Source organism: Phymastichus coffea, unplaced genomic scaffold (genome assembly GCF_024137745.1).
Source record: "Phymastichus coffea isolate CEN01 unplaced genomic scaffold, Cenicafe_Pcof_1.1 PCOF00072, whole genome shotgun sequence".
Taxonomy (NCBI): domain Eukaryota; kingdom Metazoa; phylum Arthropoda; class Insecta; order Hymenoptera; family Eulophidae; genus Phymastichus; species Phymastichus coffea.
Window position 1 is genome coordinate 762,969 of NW_026706883.1, and position 19,459 is coordinate 782,427.

At 47.8% G+C, this 19,459-nt stretch overlaps 1 protein-coding gene across 1 annotated transcript in view; it reads left to right on the forward strand.

The window, feature by feature from the left end:
• The window catches only part of LOC131667951 (unconventional myosin-XV), a 51,931-nt gene that overhangs the window by 16,077 nt on the left and 16,395 nt on the right, over positions 1-19,459 (forward strand). The window contains exons 4-27 of the mRNA XM_058941732.1: positions 9-97; positions 177-240; positions 323-432; positions 647-931; positions 1,017-1,473; positions 1,736-2,065; positions 2,145-2,432; positions 2,508-2,665; positions 2,743-3,123; positions 3,202-3,545; positions 3,635-4,103; positions 4,338-4,540; positions 4,608-4,879; positions 5,906-6,139; positions 6,975-7,458; positions 7,536-7,847; positions 7,911-8,335; positions 8,421-8,863; positions 8,954-9,232; positions 9,485-9,696; positions 10,189-10,384; positions 10,797-11,199; positions 11,250-11,717; positions 11,821-12,063. Of these exons, the coding sequence (XP_058797715.1) occupies positions 9-97; positions 177-240; positions 323-432; positions 647-931; positions 1,017-1,473; positions 1,736-2,065; positions 2,145-2,432; positions 2,508-2,665; positions 2,743-3,123; positions 3,202-3,545; positions 3,635-4,103; positions 4,338-4,540; positions 4,608-4,879; positions 5,906-6,139; positions 6,975-7,458; positions 7,536-7,847; positions 7,911-8,335; positions 8,421-8,863; positions 8,954-9,232; positions 9,485-9,696; positions 10,189-10,384; positions 10,797-11,199; positions 11,250-11,717; positions 11,821-12,063 (7,149 nt within the window). The remainder of the gene's footprint in view (positions 1-8; positions 98-176; positions 241-322; positions 433-646; positions 932-1,016; positions 1,474-1,735; positions 2,066-2,144; positions 2,433-2,507; positions 2,666-2,742; positions 3,124-3,201; positions 3,546-3,634; positions 4,104-4,337; positions 4,541-4,607; positions 4,880-5,905; positions 6,140-6,974; positions 7,459-7,535; positions 7,848-7,910; positions 8,336-8,420; positions 8,864-8,953; positions 9,233-9,484; positions 9,697-10,188; positions 10,385-10,796; positions 11,200-11,249; positions 11,718-11,820; positions 12,064-19,459) is intronic.

The window sequence follows — 19,459 nt, forward strand, 5'->3', positions numbered from 1 at the left end:
TTTTACAGCCACAAATATTTACGCTTACGAATCTGAGCGGCGTGAAGCCGAGGCAGGACTTGGGTCAGAATGGCGTGGAGGACATGATTCAACTAGAGTGAGTGAGCGTTTAAAAAGTCATTTGGCCTCGTTAAATCTGTTTACGATCTATATATACAACGAATGGTTAATTGCAGCGATCTGAGCGAGGCATCTCTGCTATGGAATCTCAAAATTCGCTACGACAAAGAGCTCATTTACGTAAGTGCAATTAAAGCCTATCTCTTCGGCTCGCTACATAACTGTTGGTCATTAGCTCGTATCGCCATTGGGTCTTTTGCAGACGTATACCGGAAGCATCCTAGTCGCCGTAAATCCTTACAAAATGTTCGATATTTACGGCATAGACCAAGTGAAGCTCTACGAGGGAAGGATACTGGGGACTCTACCACCGTAAGCGAAAATTCGGTTTACATGGCGAGCGGTAAACTTTCGTTTTCGTGTGTGTAATGGCATCTCTTTGGCATATACGACACGGCGATGGTTTATTGCGCTTTGTTAAGCGCGTCACTCGCGGACAAAAGTGAAAGGCTGATTCTTATGTGAACGCCTCTTATGAAATATTTGACGAGTACGACATGATTGTCGTTTGTCGGCGATTTCGCAGGCATCTGTTCGCGGTGGGCTCCTCGGCCTACAGCCAAGTGAGCGCGGCAAACAACGCGAGCGCCAACCAGGTGGTGGTGATCTCGGGGGAATCCGGATCGGGCAAGACCGAGTCGACGAAGCTGGTGATGCAGTACCTCGCGGCGGTGAACCGGGCGCCGAGCAACCTCGTGACCGAGCAAATCCTGGAAGCCGCCCCGCTGCTGGAAAGCTTCGGCAACGCGAAGACGCCGCGGAACGACAACAGCAGTCGCTTCGGAAAGTACCTCGAGGTCTTCTTCCGAGAGTGAGTGCAAAAACACACACGGAGGCGCGGGCAGGCGAGGAGCCGCGGTTATTTACGAGCTCTGTCTGTTGCTTTTGCTGCGTAGCGGCGTCATCGTCGGTGGAAGAGTCACCCAATATCTGCTGGAGAAGAGCCGGATCGTGACTCAGGCGCAGGACGAGCGAAATTACCACGTGTTTTACGAGCTGCTGTCGGGACTGGACCAGCAGCTTCGCGATAAATACGGGCTCCTCACTCCGGACAAATATTTTTACCTGAATCAAGGCGGCAGCTGCGAAATAGACGGCAAAAACGACACGCAAGACTTCAAGGCGCTCCTATCGGCAATGCAGGTCTTGGGTTTCACGTCCGAGGAGCAGGACACGATATTCAAGATTCTAGCCAGCGTGCTGCACCTCGGCAACGTATACTTCCATCGCAAGCAGATGAGACACGGACAGGAGGGCGTGGAAGTGGGCTCCGACGCCGAGATACGCTGGGCTGCTCATCTGCTGCAAATTAGCTCGGACGGTATCATCAGAGCCCTCACGACCAAGACCACGGTCAGTGTTTAGCTTTTAGGCGCTCACATAAATAGCTTTCTTTACGGCTCCCTCGCTCCACGCTCAGCCTGCCCTCTGTATTTACTTTGAGGCTCGCGGTCGCCGAAATAATTGGCGAGGCGATTTTTGCACCGATGACCTGCATTTTTTCCATCCTTTCCGACTCGCGTCTAATTGACTACGGAGAATGTTCATGCGAGCGTAAGGAGCGAAGCGGCGGCCGTCATTTTTATTTCCAAGCGACGCTTCTTTTGTGTTTCAGGAAGCGAGAAATGAGCGCGTATTGACGGCTTTGAACATCGACCAGGCACTGGACGCGCGCGACGCGTTTGCCAAAGCGCTTTACAGCTCTTTGTTCTCGTGGCTGGTCGCACGCGTCAATCACATCGTTTACAAAGGCACCAAGCAAACCGCTGCCATTTGCATCCTCGACATATTCGGCTTCGAGAATTTCACCGAAAACAGCTTCGAGCAGCTCTGCATCAACTACGCCAATGAGAACCTGCAGTTTTACTTCAACAAGCACATATTCAAGCTCGAGCAGCAGGAGTACGCCAAGGAAAAGATCGACTGGACTACTATCAGTTACACCGTGAGCTTTTTATTTGGAATTTTCCGAATCCAATGTTTGCGCACTTCCGCTGCGACGTCTTGCATTTCTTGCCTTTCAGGACAACTTGCCAATCATACATTTGATTGCCAAGAAACCGGTGGGTATCTTGCATCTGCTCGATGACGAGAGTAACTTCCCGAAAGCCACAGACTTGTCTTTCCTTGAGAAATGCCATTATAACCACGCACTCAGCGAATTGTATTCGAGACCGCGAATGAATTCCGCTGAATTTGCCATCAGACACTACGCAGGACAAGTTTGGTACAACGTTGATGGGTTCCTGGATAAGAACCGGGACACTCTCAGGCCGGATGTGGTCGAACTGCTCATTAGCAGCAAAATAAATGTTGGTAGAATCAAACAAATCATCGCATTTCGTTTTACTCACCAAACTCGTACCAATAACGATTCTTTTCTTCAGATGGTCAGCAAAATGTTCCAACACGTGAGAAATGCGCACGAGGCTAATAAAACGATCAACAAGCCCAACGGTAGATTCGTCACGATGAAGCCAAGAACACCAACGGTATCAGCTCGCTTCCACGACAGTTTGCAGCAACTTCTCGAATCTATGTCTCAGTGCGTAGCCAAATCACATCGAATGATTACTCTATTTTCCACGTTACCCAGTGCTAATATTTGTAATGTAACGACAGATGTAATCCATGGTTCGTTCGCTGCATCAAGCCGAACAGCGAGAAAGCCCCAATGAAGTTCGACATGCCATGTGTTTTGGAGCAACTGCGCTACACTGGTATGCTAGAGACCATTCGTATTCGGAAGACTGGTTACCCGGTCAGACTGCCCTTCGCTCACTTTGTCGATCGCTACCGCTATCTCGTGCAACCGACGTGTTTGCCACGCGGAGCACCTAACAAGGAGCTGTGCCGTGTCATATTGGAGAAAGCTGCTCCCAAGGACGCTCAGTCGCAGTATCAGCTAGGCTTAAGCAGAGTTTTCTTGAGAGAACCACTCGAGAGAACTTTGGAGTACAATAGGGCACTGATTTTGGAACGCGCTGCCGTTACTGTGCAAAGGTACGAACAATGAGACGTAATTGGCCGAAAACACGGAAAGGTTTAAAAAAATTGACACTTTGACAATGATTATTGCAGGTATACCAGAGGATTCCTCGCTCGCCGACGCTTTCTCAACATCGCTCGTAGCACGATCCTGCTGCAAGCTGTTTATCGAGGCTACCGCGACAGAAAGAAATACAAGGCTCTCAAGCAGGGCGTCATAATGGCTCAAAAGGTATTCCGTGGCAAGAAGGAACGCGAGAAATTCCGTATACTCAAAGAAGAAATGGCTAAACGCGCCGAGATCGAGAGAGCAAGTAGAGAAAGGGCAAAGGCTAAGCAGCAGAGGGAGGAACAAGAGAGAGCTTCCAGAGCCGTTGCCGGAGTTAATCATCTAGAGATACCAGCTGAGCTTGCGTTCATCTACAGTAAATTGGATGGTCAGTAAGAAATATCAGTCAACAAATATCTCGTCGATGTATCATTATAATATATTTTTCGCTGGACGTTTCTCGAAATGCCCCTGCAGATTGGCAACCAACGCACACGGAAAGGAATCTGCTGAAGGTCGTTGGTAGTGTCGTCCCTCTCCCAGTCAACTACTCGCTACCGTCTGATATCGATCAGTATCAGTTCTCCAAGTTCACCAACATCTACTTCAAAAGCCACATCTTCGCCATGAAGCGCGAGCCGATCAAGACGCCCTTCCTCGCCAAATCCCGCGATCAAGATTACACGGACTCGTTGATGATCTTCAAGCTAATCCTGCGCTTCATGAACGAGAGCAATCTCAGCGGCAAGAGAGAGCAGGCTCTCGGCGATTACATTGTCAACAAGGGTATCGTCAACGAGAAGCTGCGCGACGAGATACTCTGTCAGCTGGCCAATCAGACGTGGAAGAATGAAAACGACGCAAATAAGGAGCGAGGATGGCTATTGCTGTCCAACTGCCTGTCAGCTTTCCGTCCGACTCGTACGCTCTACAAGTATCTGCTCAAGTGAGTTAATAGAAATCGACCAAGGCTTTCGAGGCTATTCTCTCTTGAGGACGCGTTCCCTTGTTATAAGTTCGCTTTCTAATTAATTGTTACTTCCGCGCTGACCAATTACTCGTAACAGCGCCGCTACTTGATCCATCATTCGCATAAAATTGAATACGTTGAACGCGCGCCGCCGACAGTAGCGTGAATAGAACCGCGTGTGATCGACCATCCATTTCTCTCCTGTACAAGGTATGTGTCGGATCACGCATACGACGGCTACAAGGCTTACTGCCAGCGCAAACTTCTCCAAGGTGAGAGGGTTCTGCTGAAGGCCTTGGCCATCAGTCAAACGCCGGTTCAACAAGTGCCAAGAAACTATCCACCTTCGGTGCTCGAGTGGCGAGCCAACCGCAACCGCGTCAACATGGCCCTCACTGTTGCATTCTACGATGGTAAGTCGACGAGCGCCGTAATTCCGCCTCGCTTTTAGAGTTAACGATTGCCAATCGATTAACCAAGGCGAGACGACAACTTGCGCCGTGGACTCGTGGACGACGTGCGAGGAATTGGCTAACCTCGCGGTGCAGAATCACGGAGTGGAGAACGGTGGTTGGACCATTAGTCTGTGGAACCAGCTGGAGGGCGCGGATGCGATCGTCACGGAGACCAACGGCTTCGATTACGTCCTTGACCTCGTCTCCGAGATGGAGCTAGCTCCGGCGTTCCCGGCCGCCAAGCACATGTTCCTGGAACAACGCAAGAACAGCTTTCCGCCTATCAAGAAGCGAGAGGTGAATTGGTTGACGTGCGTCTGATAATGTGTGGGAGTGTGTACGAGACAGGGAAAAAGCGTCGTCGCCGTAGCGGTGAAATGGGAAAACGTCGGGAGAAAGATAATACGAGCGTGGGAATCGTAGCGGCCCCCTCGCTTGCGATCGTGCACGCCAGCCCAGCGCGCGAATATGAGTCGCTCCGGATATGAGCCTCGCGCTCTCGAAGAGAGGCGCGCGCAGGCTCTACGTGTGCCGTCTTCCTTTTTCCCCTTAAATTATCGGTTGCGATGTTCAATTAACGAAAATCTTCAATTTAAATAGTGCTCAAGTGAATGTTTTCTTCATTGAGTTCTTTCTTTATGTTTTCTTGCCAGTGTATTAGAATGAATTTTGTGCGGACATTTGTGTAATTATGTGGGACATTGTGTCATCGCGCGCGCTGATTGATTTTAACAACTCATTTTTTTTTCTAATGGACTGTGAAGCACTTGCTGAAAGTAGGTCACGACTCACATGAGATGTCAAAAATGAGTTTCGGCACATAAAACTGAAAGGAAAAACTCGTTCCACTTTTCGCTATCGGTGACAATCCCTCCGAGGTTTATTATTATTTTCAACTGTTACGTTGAACGTGATCGGAACTTACGAGAAAAAAGTCTCATACGGATCGATTGGATTTTTCAATTAACATTGCTGCCAAACTCATAAAAACGATAAAAACAGTATGAAAATTGAGAGACAAGCTATTCAGTTGACTAAACACATCAAATAGTGAAACTTTGTTGTGTGATCGACCTTATACATTGAAAAGTAGCAGTAAAGCTTCGAAAGAAGAAAAAAAAATACAAAAAAAGGCAACACAGTGAACAACAATACCTAGTTAAACTCGAGTCGCTGGTTCACACGCACGAGATCGCAAATTAATTATCGGTCTCTCTCTCTCTCTCTCTGTGTCGGACGCGCGGGTCCCTGCAGAAAGTCAAAGCGCACAATGGAAAGAAAGTTTCTTGCTGTTGGCTTATGAATCGTCCTGTTTACACGCAGCACGCGCAGGTGATCCGCGACCTAGAGCAGGAGGTGTTGCAGCAACAGCAGACAACACCGACGCTGCAAGAGGTGCCGATACTCAAAACATTCCAGCCACTCGAGAGGAAGACACCGAAGCAGTCGCCGCCGCAACCACTCACACTTCTACCGGACAAGCCTGTCGAGCCGGAAATACAATCGCCAAGGAGGCCCGGCGTACCGCCGCCCCAGCCGCCACTCACCAAAGTACCGGTAACTATCATTAGCTATACTACTAGGCAGCTACGCACTCACACTCACACGCGCAGCCGCAGACTGCCTGCTGCTCTCGTTTGACGCGCACGCGACTATATAGCGCACACCTACTAGTCGTTTTGCGGTGCTCTCGTGCAATGTGCCAGGCTTTTCTTTCACACTTTCCAAATTAACGACCACGCGGGTGAAAGTCCAGTGCCGCACGACGTTTTTCTGTCTCGGAATGTGCCCGAAAAGTGTTGGTGATCGCATAACGACGGATAGCTCTGACGAAAGTTCGGCTAGCCACAGTGAAACCATTCGCTCGTTGCACGCACACTTACGTACGTAGGAAATGCAACGCCAACAGCCGCAGCTCTTAGGTCATATCGTTCGGATCGCGTGGATCTGCTCATTGCGAGAGTCGCTTTTCAGGAGTTCCATTTCGGACTCGGCGTGTACAGCCGGTCGCTGAACTCCCCTCGGCAGCGGCTTCCTCGTTCTTGCGCGATTTGTCTCTTATATCTTGTTTTCTCGCGGGTCTCGCCTATTTCTAAATTACATGATGAACCTCGTTGACGTTATTCCGTTCTTTTCTTCTCTTTTGTCTCGGATATACGCGTATCTTCCGGGCCTTTCTTTTTTCAAAGGCAAATAAAACTCGTTTCTTAATATGAGGACAGTGCGCGAAAAAATATAGTACAAGTTATTCATCCGATACGTATGTATATCCTTCGTTTTATTTGATAAATACTATTTAAAAATTGTTAGCTTTTGAAATTTTTTTACGCACCAATCAATTGCAGTAATCTCGAAAGAAATATATAAGCAGATCTATCCTTTAATTAACCAGATGCGCAAGCAATCCCATGAAGCCGTCCTGGAATCCTCGGCCGAAATGGGCCTGTCTCGCAAGTCAGCTCTAAACGACCGCTACTTTGAAAAAGAAAAGCAGCGTAGCCGCAGTCTAGATAATCTTTTGCAAGCTGAAATCAGTAATCCGGGTGTGAGCCCTTCATCAGTAAGCAAACTCGCCAATCTTGGTCTGTCCTCGTCGAAATTGAACGAGCGTTATCACAGCCTCGAGCGTATTGGCGAAGTAGCAGCGTCAGTCGGTAGCGTCGAATACATGTCTAGATCGGAAGTGCAAGTTGTGCCCGAACGCAAGTACAGCAGGATTACGAGAAGCTCTGAGCCTAATATTCTCGAAGAGGAAGATCTGCCGATTGACTTCGAGTACCCGGACATTCAGTCGGTTAGCCAGACTGGCAGATCCGAAGATGACAAGAGCAGCTATATCAGGTCCCAGACGAGATTTGTTAAGTCACAGTATTCAGGTAAGTTATTCATTCTGTTGCGCCTTAAAGTTCCTGTAACTTTCGCCAGACTGCTCAATTTGATTTGCAAATTTTAGGTAAGAGAGCTCTTCCCGGCAGTCAATCAAGTCGTGCTTATATCGAGAAGAGCGAGTATGGCGTGAAATCATCAGCGATGTCAGACACAAGCGAAGCGCCATCATTAGCTTCTCACGTGCGTCGCGTCCGAGTTCCAAGCCAAGCATCCGATGTTGACCAATTCCTCGACGAATTATTTATGCCGGTGCTCGATGGAAATCTCGACGAGCTATCCGATGCAAGGAGTCTCGCGGCTAGTATCAAGGGAATGCGAAAAGCTACCAACATTCAACCACAGACTACCGAGGACTTTCTTGACTTGTTAATCAAAGGTAAGGAAGTAATAAATTATTATTGCATAAATTATATTGTTCGTGGTTTACTTTATTATGCAGATACTCCAGAAAACTCAACTGCCATAACAGCCAAAGAGCTAGCGATGAAAATCAAAGGAGGCGGTAACATGGACATACCAAATCAGAACGGTGGCTTCAACTACAGTCCCATGATGTCCTCGCCAATGATGATGCCAATTTTCGGCGGATCGCAGCAAGTGCAAGCGCCTCAAAGCCCAACGATCAACATGGGTCCGGGATTCGTACCAGTGCCAATTTTCAATATGCAAGGACCAAGTATACCGCAGTTCCCAAATTCGCCCCCCAATCAGAACGATGAAATCGCTACGTACCAGCAGAATTTGCAACGGGCATTCGTACAAAATGCGATGGCGCAGAATTTTCAGATTCAGCAGCAGCTTCTTGCTCAGAATCAAGCTTTGCAACAGTTGTTGGTTCAAAATCCTAACAGCTCGAGCCAATCTGTAAGTAATTTTAACTTTGCTTTGTTAACCTTAGTTTTCTTAAAAATTCTAGAGTATTTTTATTCAGTTATTAAAATATTTGCAGGCGTCATTCCATGAAGACGGTGACATGTGGGCACAAGATAAACGCACTTCAACGCCAAATACGTCAACATCGGCATCCACTGCACGTCAAGATATGGTGACCGTAAAAGCTCAAGTTCACCGTTCTCAAAGTCCACCCAAAAAAGGCGCTGATCCATCTAGAAAGTCAGCTGACTTTGGTGCTCGCAAAATCAGTGCCGAGCGGAAAATTGTAAACTCGACCGACGTCAAACGACCCAGCGTTAACAAGCCTAATACTCAGAGCAACTTTACAAGCGTGCTAAGTGAACTGAAAAATAGAAAGAGCAGCGTTGACGATCCGTCGAAGGGCGTTCCACCTCCACCGCCGATGCCACCGCCAGTCGCATCGCACGATCCTTCCGAGTCCCGGCCATTCATTGATCCTTATGGCCGCGCGAAGACTGTTCGCATTGGAAAGTGGAGGTAAGCTTTTACGGCGTACATTTGACCATCAGAATACAATACACGGAAGTTGAATCTTCGATATATCAATTGTTCGTCGTTCGTTCACAGGTGGCCACCACCGAGCGATTCTAACGAACCACAAAATCAAGACAACTTCTTCGAGTTCAAGATGCGTCAGCAACATCAAATGCGTAAAATCACGCCTCAATATCAGGAATACCAGAATGACGCCGAGCCAATGACCGAGGGTAGTGTCGAGTGGGCTGAGTTTGAAATTGAAAATATCGTTAACAACGACGAGAGAGCCGTGATCGTTCACGCGGCAGCCGGTGTCATACGACCCGAAAACGGCTACAAGGAGGAAAACGACAAGAGGAAAAAGAAAAAGTTAGTAATTATTTTACATGTATTTAACTTGAAGGAGGTTGAAATGTTTCATAGAATTAATGCGATGACGCAAATGATACTTTGAAGATAAATTTTCCTCGAAGGAAAGTTTTATTTCGCAAAAGCTGCTAACGCGACTTGGAAAGCCGTAACGAGTTAATCGAGCACAAGGCTTCCCACTTTAATTCAAACATTGCGACTCCTCAAATCGACTTTTAATCGCTTTACTGGACACTGCGAATAACTCTACAGATCTGGCTTTGAAATTGGCGCACAAAGACCAACGCCGGGCAGCATCGGTAAACTAAAATTAAGTTCGGAGATGCGTCAGAGGCTGGAGAAGGTAACGGCTAATCACAGTGTCAGATCGACCAAAACTACGGAGAAACCTGCCCTTCTGCGCGACGACGGCAAGGTCAAGCGCCTTGAAGATGGTAGAAAGCTGCTTCTCGAGCAACAATTAGGTAAATAAAAAGTGAAGGTCTTGCATAATATACCTTGTCGTAACCCCGATCGACTGTGGCGGCCTTTATCGCGCATAAGATCATCATTCATTCCATTGCAATGATCAATCTGCTCGGTCCAGTTCGACCAGTTTTGCCGAACGAAAGGCGAAAATTTCATTTGAATAAGGAATCGAATGTCATGTGTCAATAAAGAAAGAAAACCATCGATATTAAAGCGGAGAGTGTTGCAATTAGTATTTAAATTGGGTCATTATTAAATCATTTCCTCTCATTGAAATGCCATCTACGAAAGAGAAAAGAGAGTCGCTCGATGGCATCAATGAGCTGAACGTCGTGCAGCGGCGGCTGCTGCTCAAGCAGCGGAAAACGAAAGTGCATATCCGCGCGCAACAAACGGCCATTGTGTAGTCGGGCCGGCCAATACGCAAAGCAAACGACACCTTTCACCTTGTCTTACGTGTATGCACGCGGACGCGTGTGTGTGTGCAGGCGGAAGGTGGGACGACTACGCCTCAACGGTCGACGACACGCAGAGCATCACCTCCAAAGGCACTACCGACATGATGACGCAGGCCCAGGTCGTCAAGACGCAAATCGAGCGCATGGAGAGGCCGGTGCCACCGCCGCCGCCTATCACGCCTCCACAGCCGCCGAGCCCCCGCGGTGGAAGTGTCTTCGCCAACAGGTATAGCTCTACTAGTGCTCGACACTTCGATACGCTACCAGTGCAGTCTCGTGCTTTTTATTTGGATACAATTGTCACTGCTGTGTACGACTTTGTCGATTCATTAAGTTATGTTAAGCAGAGCTTCGCGTCGTAATTGAATATTTTTCTCAACGATTCGCCATATACGGTATAATGCGATGTAGATCCTTCCAGTGTTCATGTTCACGCGCGGTAGCTTGTTCCAATTACGATTCGAAATGAAAATTTGCACGAAGTCACCAGCGAGAGAGAAAGAGAGACTTGGCGTGATATGCAGTTTTTGACAAATGAAAATCTATCGAGTTCTTGGCTCATCCACATCCGGCGCTTCGGACGTTAATCGAGTAAAAAAGAACGTGGCATCATCCAATTATTCTCAATGAATTTGCAGCCTACCCGGAGTACCGCAACCGCGTTCGCCACCTGCGCCAGTGGAACCAAAGGCATTCCGTGCTTCACCGGATTCCGAAGCCTACGACGCATTTGTCAAGAGTCAACGCGACATGTTCAATCAGAGTCGCGATATGTTCAACCATGGAAAGGATATGACGGATTTGGCAAGTTCGACTACTCGCGATTTCAACTCCGACATCTTTGCCGACACCAAGTACTCGCGCGATCCATTCGGTATGGCACGCGACGTCTCGCCCAAGTCGAGGGACAGCTTTGGCATGCCGTCATCGAGGGATATCGGAGTGGTGGCCAACACCAGAGACTCGTTTGCGGTTGCGAGGCAGAGTTTCAAGAAAATGGACGGTGATCCCGATCGCAGATCTAGTGTAGCTTCCACTTTGGTGAGTACACCTCTTGAAAGTATCCAAACAATGTGCAGACTCATTACAAGGGAATACCAATATTGTTACAGCGTACTGACAAAATGGAACGCATCGAGATCGAGGAATGGCCGGAATTCTTGAAGCCGGTCATGCCGCCAGCTGACAAGCCAGAAATTGAAAAGGTTCAGGAGATAGTCGACACAAAACTCTATCCCCAGGCATCGAACACCCATTTCACGTACAATCGAGTCACGTGGACGCTGCGTGTCAAGAAAGAAGTTTTCGCACCGAACGAAACCTTGACCACGCCACTTGCGCTGCACCTAGTATTCTGTCAAGTCGCCTACGATGTGCTTGCAACTTCGAACATCCGAATTTCGAAGGAGGATCGACAAAACATGCTCAAGATGTTAGCTAACTATGGGGTTACGTTGGATAATCTGCAGAGTACTCAACACAAAATCACCATCAAGAAGAATGTCGTTGACATGGCTAGACAGTGGCCCCTTTATTTTGCCAGGATATTTCCAGTGTCGGTTAGTGGTTCTATCGTCTTTTTTTTATCTTTAAGTTCTATCTATCTATCTATCCATCTGTCCATGAAAGCTACATTCGTTAATTTCGTTAATTGAATTGCAGATCGGCCCACAACATCCAGACGTACAGCATATCGCAGTATCGCACCACGGACTTCGTTTGGTAAAGCGTAGCAACAGCGGCGAATTAGTGATTTTGGATACCCTGCCACTCGAAGAGGTCGTGTCTGCGAGCTGTCAGAGGGCCGGTGTCTGCACTCTCCAGGTGGCTTCCGGGGTGCGGCTGCCGTTACACACTAATCGGGCTGCGCAGCTTGCCGATATGATCAGCAAATACGTGCGCATGGTGAGTACTTGTCCTCTAATTGGATGCGCATGATCTGTTTGCCGCGCTTCATGCTTAATTGCACTTGACGTGCGCATTGCTCGGTTGGCAAATATTGTTCATTCAAGTGCTCTTCAAATATTTTAAAACTTAATCTATGAAGTAGCCTTGTTTCGATCGCAAAATTTAACGTAATCGTTGAAGTTCGGCGAGCACCATGTTTCTCACCCTCCTACGTATATAATATTTCTGCATTCGATCGCTCGTATTTTCTGGTGTGCAACGTCATTAGTTTGCCATTTGAAGGCTTGACGCGAGATCACTTAATAGCCGTATATATGTGCGAGCGAGAAGAAAAAAGGAAGAAATGATAATCCGATGTCGAAACACTTTGCGAAAGGGCGACGCGATTTTCTAGCGCGAAACTAGAAGCCGCTAAGCGATATCCAATGCCTAAAGTGCCGCGCGAGATTAGCGCAGTGGTAGAGGCTTGCGTTGGGCGCGGCCTGCAGCAGCGGTGGCAGCGGCGGCGGCGTTCACCTGATCAGCATGCAAAAACAAGCGAATAAAACGACGCGAGCGCATTCCTAAGCCGCAACTTTATTAACGAGCCGACTCGCCGCGTATCGCCTTACGCGCTCACCGTTTTCGCTCTGCTCTCTCCGCGACGCGCGACGTTGAAAATTTGATTTTGAAGCGTCGGCAACGAGGTGCAGTCCCGACGGCGAATACGATGAGTCAGCCGCAGAGATTCCCTCGTCGCGCCTCACCCTCGTCATTTGTCTATCGAACCCGAATGCCCCGTAATCAGCGGATGTCATCGCGATTAGCATATAAATACAGCGCGCGGCCTCGTTAGGCAGTAACCCCTCCTTCGAGAATTTTCCATCGACGAGCGCATGCTAAACAGGTTTTTCTCCCGGAGCGAAGGGAGAAAAAGGAGGTGAGCCACCGTAAGATCGGCAGCGCGTCTCGTCTATCACTCGCTCGTGGCGGGGAGAAGGGCTCATCGCGCGTTGCTGCCGAGAAAAAGGTTGGTCGGTAGAGTAGCGCGAGAGAAGAATGCCGGCGCCAGCGGAGATGTCAATTATGAGATTCCTGCTGCTCCTCTTCGAATGCTGCCTACCTCGGGCTGACGTCAAGGTCTGCGCGGGCTAATGTCTCGGCGACGATCCGTCCGATTGCGAGCTATCGCGGCAATTACGAATCCGACGTCGCAACGGATCGGCGCGAGCGCGCGTGCGTCGGCCGCGGAGGAAGCGCGCGAGGCAACAACGCGCCAGCGCGTATGGGCACCCACTGGAAAGGGAACTCGCGCCGGGCGGTAGCTGTTATATCCAGCTCTCGTCACGCTGCCGCGGGCACATCGACCGGACTCGATTGCACTTGGCGCTCGTCCCGCAGTGCGTTCGCGCGCGACGGGGGTGCGTGAGCGCGTCCGTCACTTCGGCAACGTTTACTTCTTCCACGTATTCGCGGGGCGTCAGCTCGCTAATGACGGATTATTAGGTTGTCTCGGGCACTTTTCCCGGTATCAAGGCTTATCTGATGGTGCGATACGCCGGCAACAATGCACACGAGGCTCCGCGTATCTGTAGCGGACTAGAAAACCGTTCCGCGCGTTTATAAACGAGCTGGCGTGCCGACCTGGCTTCTGCGAGCGTTTTTGTTTTAGCGGGCGCAGCCTCGACGCAGCGAGAAAGCTCGCGTTTCGACGAGCGGATGAAAGCGCCTCATTAATTCGCAAATTTGACCGGCTCGGCTCATAAATTAGCCGAGCTGGCGCGCTATTCCAGGCATAAAAGCGCTGGTTTAGAGGCCATTATAACAGTTTCTCAGGACAGCCCATAAACTACCATCAAAAACATAAATCGAAGAAATCGGCGAAGATAAAGGACAGGAGGAGAGGATAGAGCGTGTCCGAGGAGAGCCGCGCGCTAGTCTAGGCTTCCGGAGATAATGCGGCAGATAATGCGCGAGCGAGCACCGAGAGACACAATTAAATTCATTACTGGCGGGCCAGATCGGTCTTCGGTCGCTGCGCTCCCAGTGCGAGGGACAGAGAACCAAGGCTAATTGGGAGGACGTAGACGCACGCGCAACCCTATAGCTACGTGCTTCGGGCCGTTGACTCGTTTGGATGGACATAAACATTCGCCGATCTACACGTGCCGCCGCCACCGCCGCTGCTCTTTCTTCTGCACGTCTGGGCGCTAACGCGCGAGTGATTTATTTTCGATGAGATGAGCTTTCTTCACTGGTCCAAGGGGCTGCGGCTCGTTCGCGCGCCGTGCAATTGGTTATTGATGTGCCTGTGAAGCACCTCGGCTTCTTGCGCCACGCCAAGACGCGGCGCGCGGCTTTTTATGCCTCCGTTGATGGACATTTTGCAATGTCCATCATTGTCCCAATTACCGCTTTATTGGAACAATTCAATATCCAGCTGCAACGTGTTTACGACCTAACGTGAGTTACATAAATATTATCAATCACGACGTTGCAATAAATTAAATTTATGAATTATTCCATACATGAAACCGAATTAAAATGCGATTACCAATCGCGTAATTACTACGGCAATTATAAAATATTTTATAAGCTTCGTGACTAGTCCCATTTGAATAGTATAAGATCTAAATTTTCGTTCGTAATCGACGAATGTAACTATCGAGATTGGAAATAAACATTTCTCACGCTGTTTCTCCTTATCTATACGCATTCACGCACATACTACGAAGTCGTGCGGCGTGTTGCAACGGTGCAGAAATTGTTCTAACGCTTATGAAATTCTCACGCACCGCGTGCAATCAAATCTGGCTTAAGTGAAGCACTTACGGCTGATAGATATTACGCTGGTATGCTTAGTTCTGAACGAGAATTTTCATGAAATTCACGGAAATTTCAACACAAAAGCTGGCTCGTCCAACAACAAGACTAGTATACAAAATGAAAACACTCATACGTCATTAATCATGAGAAATTAAGCATGGAATTGAACACGTTCGAGGAAGTTAAATCTTATGCAACGCTAGGAAGAAGCTCAACGCTCGGCTCATCCTAATTTATTGCTTCCTCTTGTGCGAAAAATAAAACGCATCGTATAACTGAGCATTGGAAAACAAGTCGGGAAGTCAGTCGGTCTGGCTACAACTCGAGCATGTCGGCCGAAAAGAAATCGATGTAGCATACACGCTCGCGCTGATAATAAAGTCGCAGCAGCGGTGCGAACTTACTCGCGCGCAACTCGAAAGTTACATGTATATAAGCAACAGCGCGCATGGCATTGATCGCCAGTAGCTCGATGAACGATAATAATTAGAACGAGCAACTCTTGATACCGCTAGACGCGGCTTCTGTGTACTTGCCACTTTTCCCTGCAACTCGGCTCACCACGCGAGAAATTCGCGGAACGGAAATCGCAATGAGCTTTTATAAGGTCGCGATCGAGAGGTGGATTTTAAATCTTTTATTTTCCGAAATTTTTCTACGCTCGCTTTTTCGATGATACTCCATAAACGATAGCTCGTTCGCTTTCTCGAGGACGCTAAATCGCCTCGTTGACATTCCGCTGCAGAACGTGAGAGGGGCTCGCTTCGTTACGAATGCAGAGAGAGCTGCTAGATTTACAATATTTAGATAATGATTCGATATATTGATCAGCCTCGAAATTTCAAAGCACTTTGAAAATACTTTTCTCTTGTTTTTATTTCGGACATACACGTCGATTTCAGTCATTCGATTATGTAAAGACTTTACGCGTAATCGTTACACCAGAACTCGCTATTTGCCGCAAAAAAGGCAGATGCCGAATAAATTCATCTGTTTAATTAATCTAATTAGGTTTTCGCTGCGGAAACTTTCGAAAAAATAATCAAGTTAATTAATTCAATTATTATACATTGACGAGCTCTCAAATTCGTATAGGAATCCTGCAAAAATGGAGTTTAGTATGAATGGGAGCCGTGAGGCTTTTAATCACAGCGGGAACGCAAGGCAGACGCAAGAGAGTCAAGGTGAAATCTTTGCGGCTCCGTTAAAGAATCATCGTCATTCTATCCGAAAGAAGAACAACACTTGCCGTTTAACGCACTCCGTTAATCCCCACCTTATCTAGTCCACTGCATCGAATTACTGTATATATATTGCTGATCGTTAAGGCGCACGTCGATTCTCCATTAAGAAACCTGCGCTCGAGCTGCAAAAATTGACCCCCAAGTACTACCGGATTTTCTTTTTCTTTTTGCTGAACCGCACGGGTTATTGGTTTCGCTCGATAATACGTACAATCGTTCACCACGGTTGTTCGAAATTGATTAAATTCATCTATAAGCACGCGGGTGATGGTGATTTTATGCATGAGATTACTTGCTAAAAGAGGTTATCATCGTTGGATGTAATTTGTCCAAAGGTGGAAAAATAAAACGACAAAGTAGAACTCATAATGGATGTATCTGACCGCAGGGCATACAATTAAATAATTAAAGCAGCACGTAACAAATCCAAAACGACGCTGCAGCGAGTGAGTTGAGTTTATTGAGAAAGCCAAAGCCCGTAAAATGCATGAGGTGCGGACGCAGCAGGTATACACAAGTGTGTGTGTGTGTGTGTGTATGTAGGCAGAGTGAGCGTAACGGAAAAGTCTTCTCTCGGTTGTGTCTTCGTCTTGGCGCAGCAACTTCGATCGTTTTAAGAGCCGTGTCGAATGGTTACGGGAGTATGCGTGTATGTACTTTCATTCAGTCGAGTACGTGTCTCTCTCTCTCTCTTTCTCTCTTTCTCAGTTCACGCGCGCCGGTGAAACGATCTCATTACCGAACGCTTTCTCGTCGCATTGTTTATTGTTGCATCTCTCGAGGAATCGACGTTTTTCTCTTCTCTCTCGTATGAGCAGTTCAATTATCGCGGCTGATACGAGTTTTCGAGGTATGCAATTACTCGCGTCGCGATAACAATCCTTAGTCTCGCGCACACGGGTGTTATCTCATTTGGAAGTGACTGCATGTGCTTGACGACTAACGAAAAATAACAAAAGTCGCAGTCGTTAGCTTCACTCTCGTGAAAAGGCGCCGATGTGTCGCTCGCTGAGCGAAAAAGAAGGAGAGAGGAAGCCAACGACGATAAAATGGATGCGCCGTAGACGAAGCAAGTCCATAACGCAGGATGAAGAGGACTGGGGCGATGAGTAAGAGAGCGGAAGCCGTTAGAATTGCTAATGACCATGGCACTCACCAGACGAACGCACGCACGCAAGTGGCATCTATGGCCCAAATTCACCTGCCGCCTTTCCTCTTGTTGCAGGGCTGCGCCGTGCGCGGTAGCAGAGAAATTTCTGGTGCGCTCTTATCCACGCCAAGAGATTTTCATTGATGCCAATACAAACGCGTAAAACGGCCCGCTGAAACTCTGCGCGCGTTTCCTTGGCAAAGCCCTTTTGTCTCTCCCGTGCGACGACCCATTGTATCTCTTTGATGGCGCCATTGAAGGCGTCGAAAAACGACCGAAGCAATTTCATTGTGCCAGCTATTGAATGGCTCTCCCGCGCTCAAATTTACGATGCAAAATGAGTTATTTTTAGACGCGTGCATGTGTACCGATAGAAGGACTCGATAGCAAAAATAATGCAGACATGGCAAAATCTGCATGGATTCTTTCGATGGGCAATGATGCTTAATCACGCGTCAAAACGCTAATCAAAATTGACCTCTCGGAGAACTTTCTATCCACAGGTTTTTCTTGATCGTCTATCAGTCGAAAGTTGCAGTACACCGAGTGACTGTTAACAGTCGCTTTTCGACGAGTAATACACACGCACGCGCTTCGTTTTTCCAGCTCTGAAGAAAGTAACTTTTCTGTGCTAAAATACGCGGAATGCAACTGTACATTGAAATCGAAATAGGCAATCGTGGACATTCCATCTCTAGCCGTACAGAAAAAAAGAGACCAGTCTCTCGAGTCCTGCCAGTCTCACAGCGAGAGTTTTCCATGGAGCGATGGAGACGTTGACGCTTGTATCGTATGTTTGCAATGGTAACAGCTGATTAGTAGTTTCGTTGATTCAAGCTCATGTGCGTGTTTTTCTTTTATCGACGCTCTATCAATAATGAGTCGGATGTTTTCCTTCCTTTCGTCGGCAAATGTTTGACCAAGCATGCGGAATTTCATAACGCTTCCAAGGCTCCGCCGCGGTATTTCGAAAAGTTGGCCGCGGTATTTCGAAAAGTTGGCCGCGGTATGAAAATATTTGGACAGAATTCACCTGCCTCGGTAAAAATGAAAAACCGCTGAACAATCAATTCCGGAAGGTACATAATTATTATTACTCGTAAAAATTGTATGGCCCGCTAACGATAAAATAAATTTGCCGCATGGAGTGGAAAGTAAACTTTCAAAAAATGTAACAAACCGAGGATTTTTCAGCTTTTTTTCGCGCGTTACGCTGGAATAACTGATAATAAATCTTGCTACACTTCTTGAAGTGCCAGGCAACTTTCATTTTCGAGCAACATTTCAAATTCTTGTGTAAAAACGAACGAATATCGGCCACAGTAAAAACAATTCAGCCAACAACAGCAGCCAAAGCACCGTTGAAAAATAGTCTTTACGACAGCCTTTTCCAGCGATCCTCGCGAAAAACCTTTTACTCATCTTGAACGCGCCTCCCGCTTTCTACAATTCCCTAGAAAAGAAAAAAAAGAAAAGAGGATTCAAGCCAGCTAAAGCTAAGTAAAAAGGAGGAAAAAAAAGGCGTGCAGGAGCCAGTAGCGAACCAGAAAACTCGCAACGTCGATAGTTACATGCGCGGGCGAAGAGGGACGAGTCGAACCGGTGCTCACCTCGATTCCATTTAAGGTATCTGCGTACGACCGGGAAACGTGTATCGAGTTTTCGCGCGCGAACTCGGATTTCATCGGCGCCGACAACAACGGACGGCGACGAAAAGAAGTCAAACAAAAGTCGACTGACGAGAGAAAAGCTGATGGACCAGCGCCGCTGCGAGAAAGTTTTTAATAATCGGCAGGCGTTACGATCGTGAAATTCGCTAAGTATGGCTTGCCGCGCGGTAAAAGTATCGGCCTAAAGCGACAAGTCGTTTGTCGTTTGATTTCCAAAAGGGTACAGCGGCCGCTCTTAACGTTCTGGCTTTTCCGGTTCTCGTAAAAGTTGAGCTGCACGTAGCTAACACTTTTTTTCTCGGTCTCTCTCAGGCGCGAATTACAACAATTACAGACCGAGGGAGAAGGGGAGAGAGAGAGAGAGAGGAAGTTGGATTCAATAATCTTTCTGTCGGAATAAAAACGGAAGTCGTTGATTGGACTACGCGACTGTATATAAAATCTGCACTTGCCTCGCATAGATTTCAGCATCGATTCGTTTCCAGATCCGTACACCTGTGTAATAATCGCAGTCGCGGATTGAT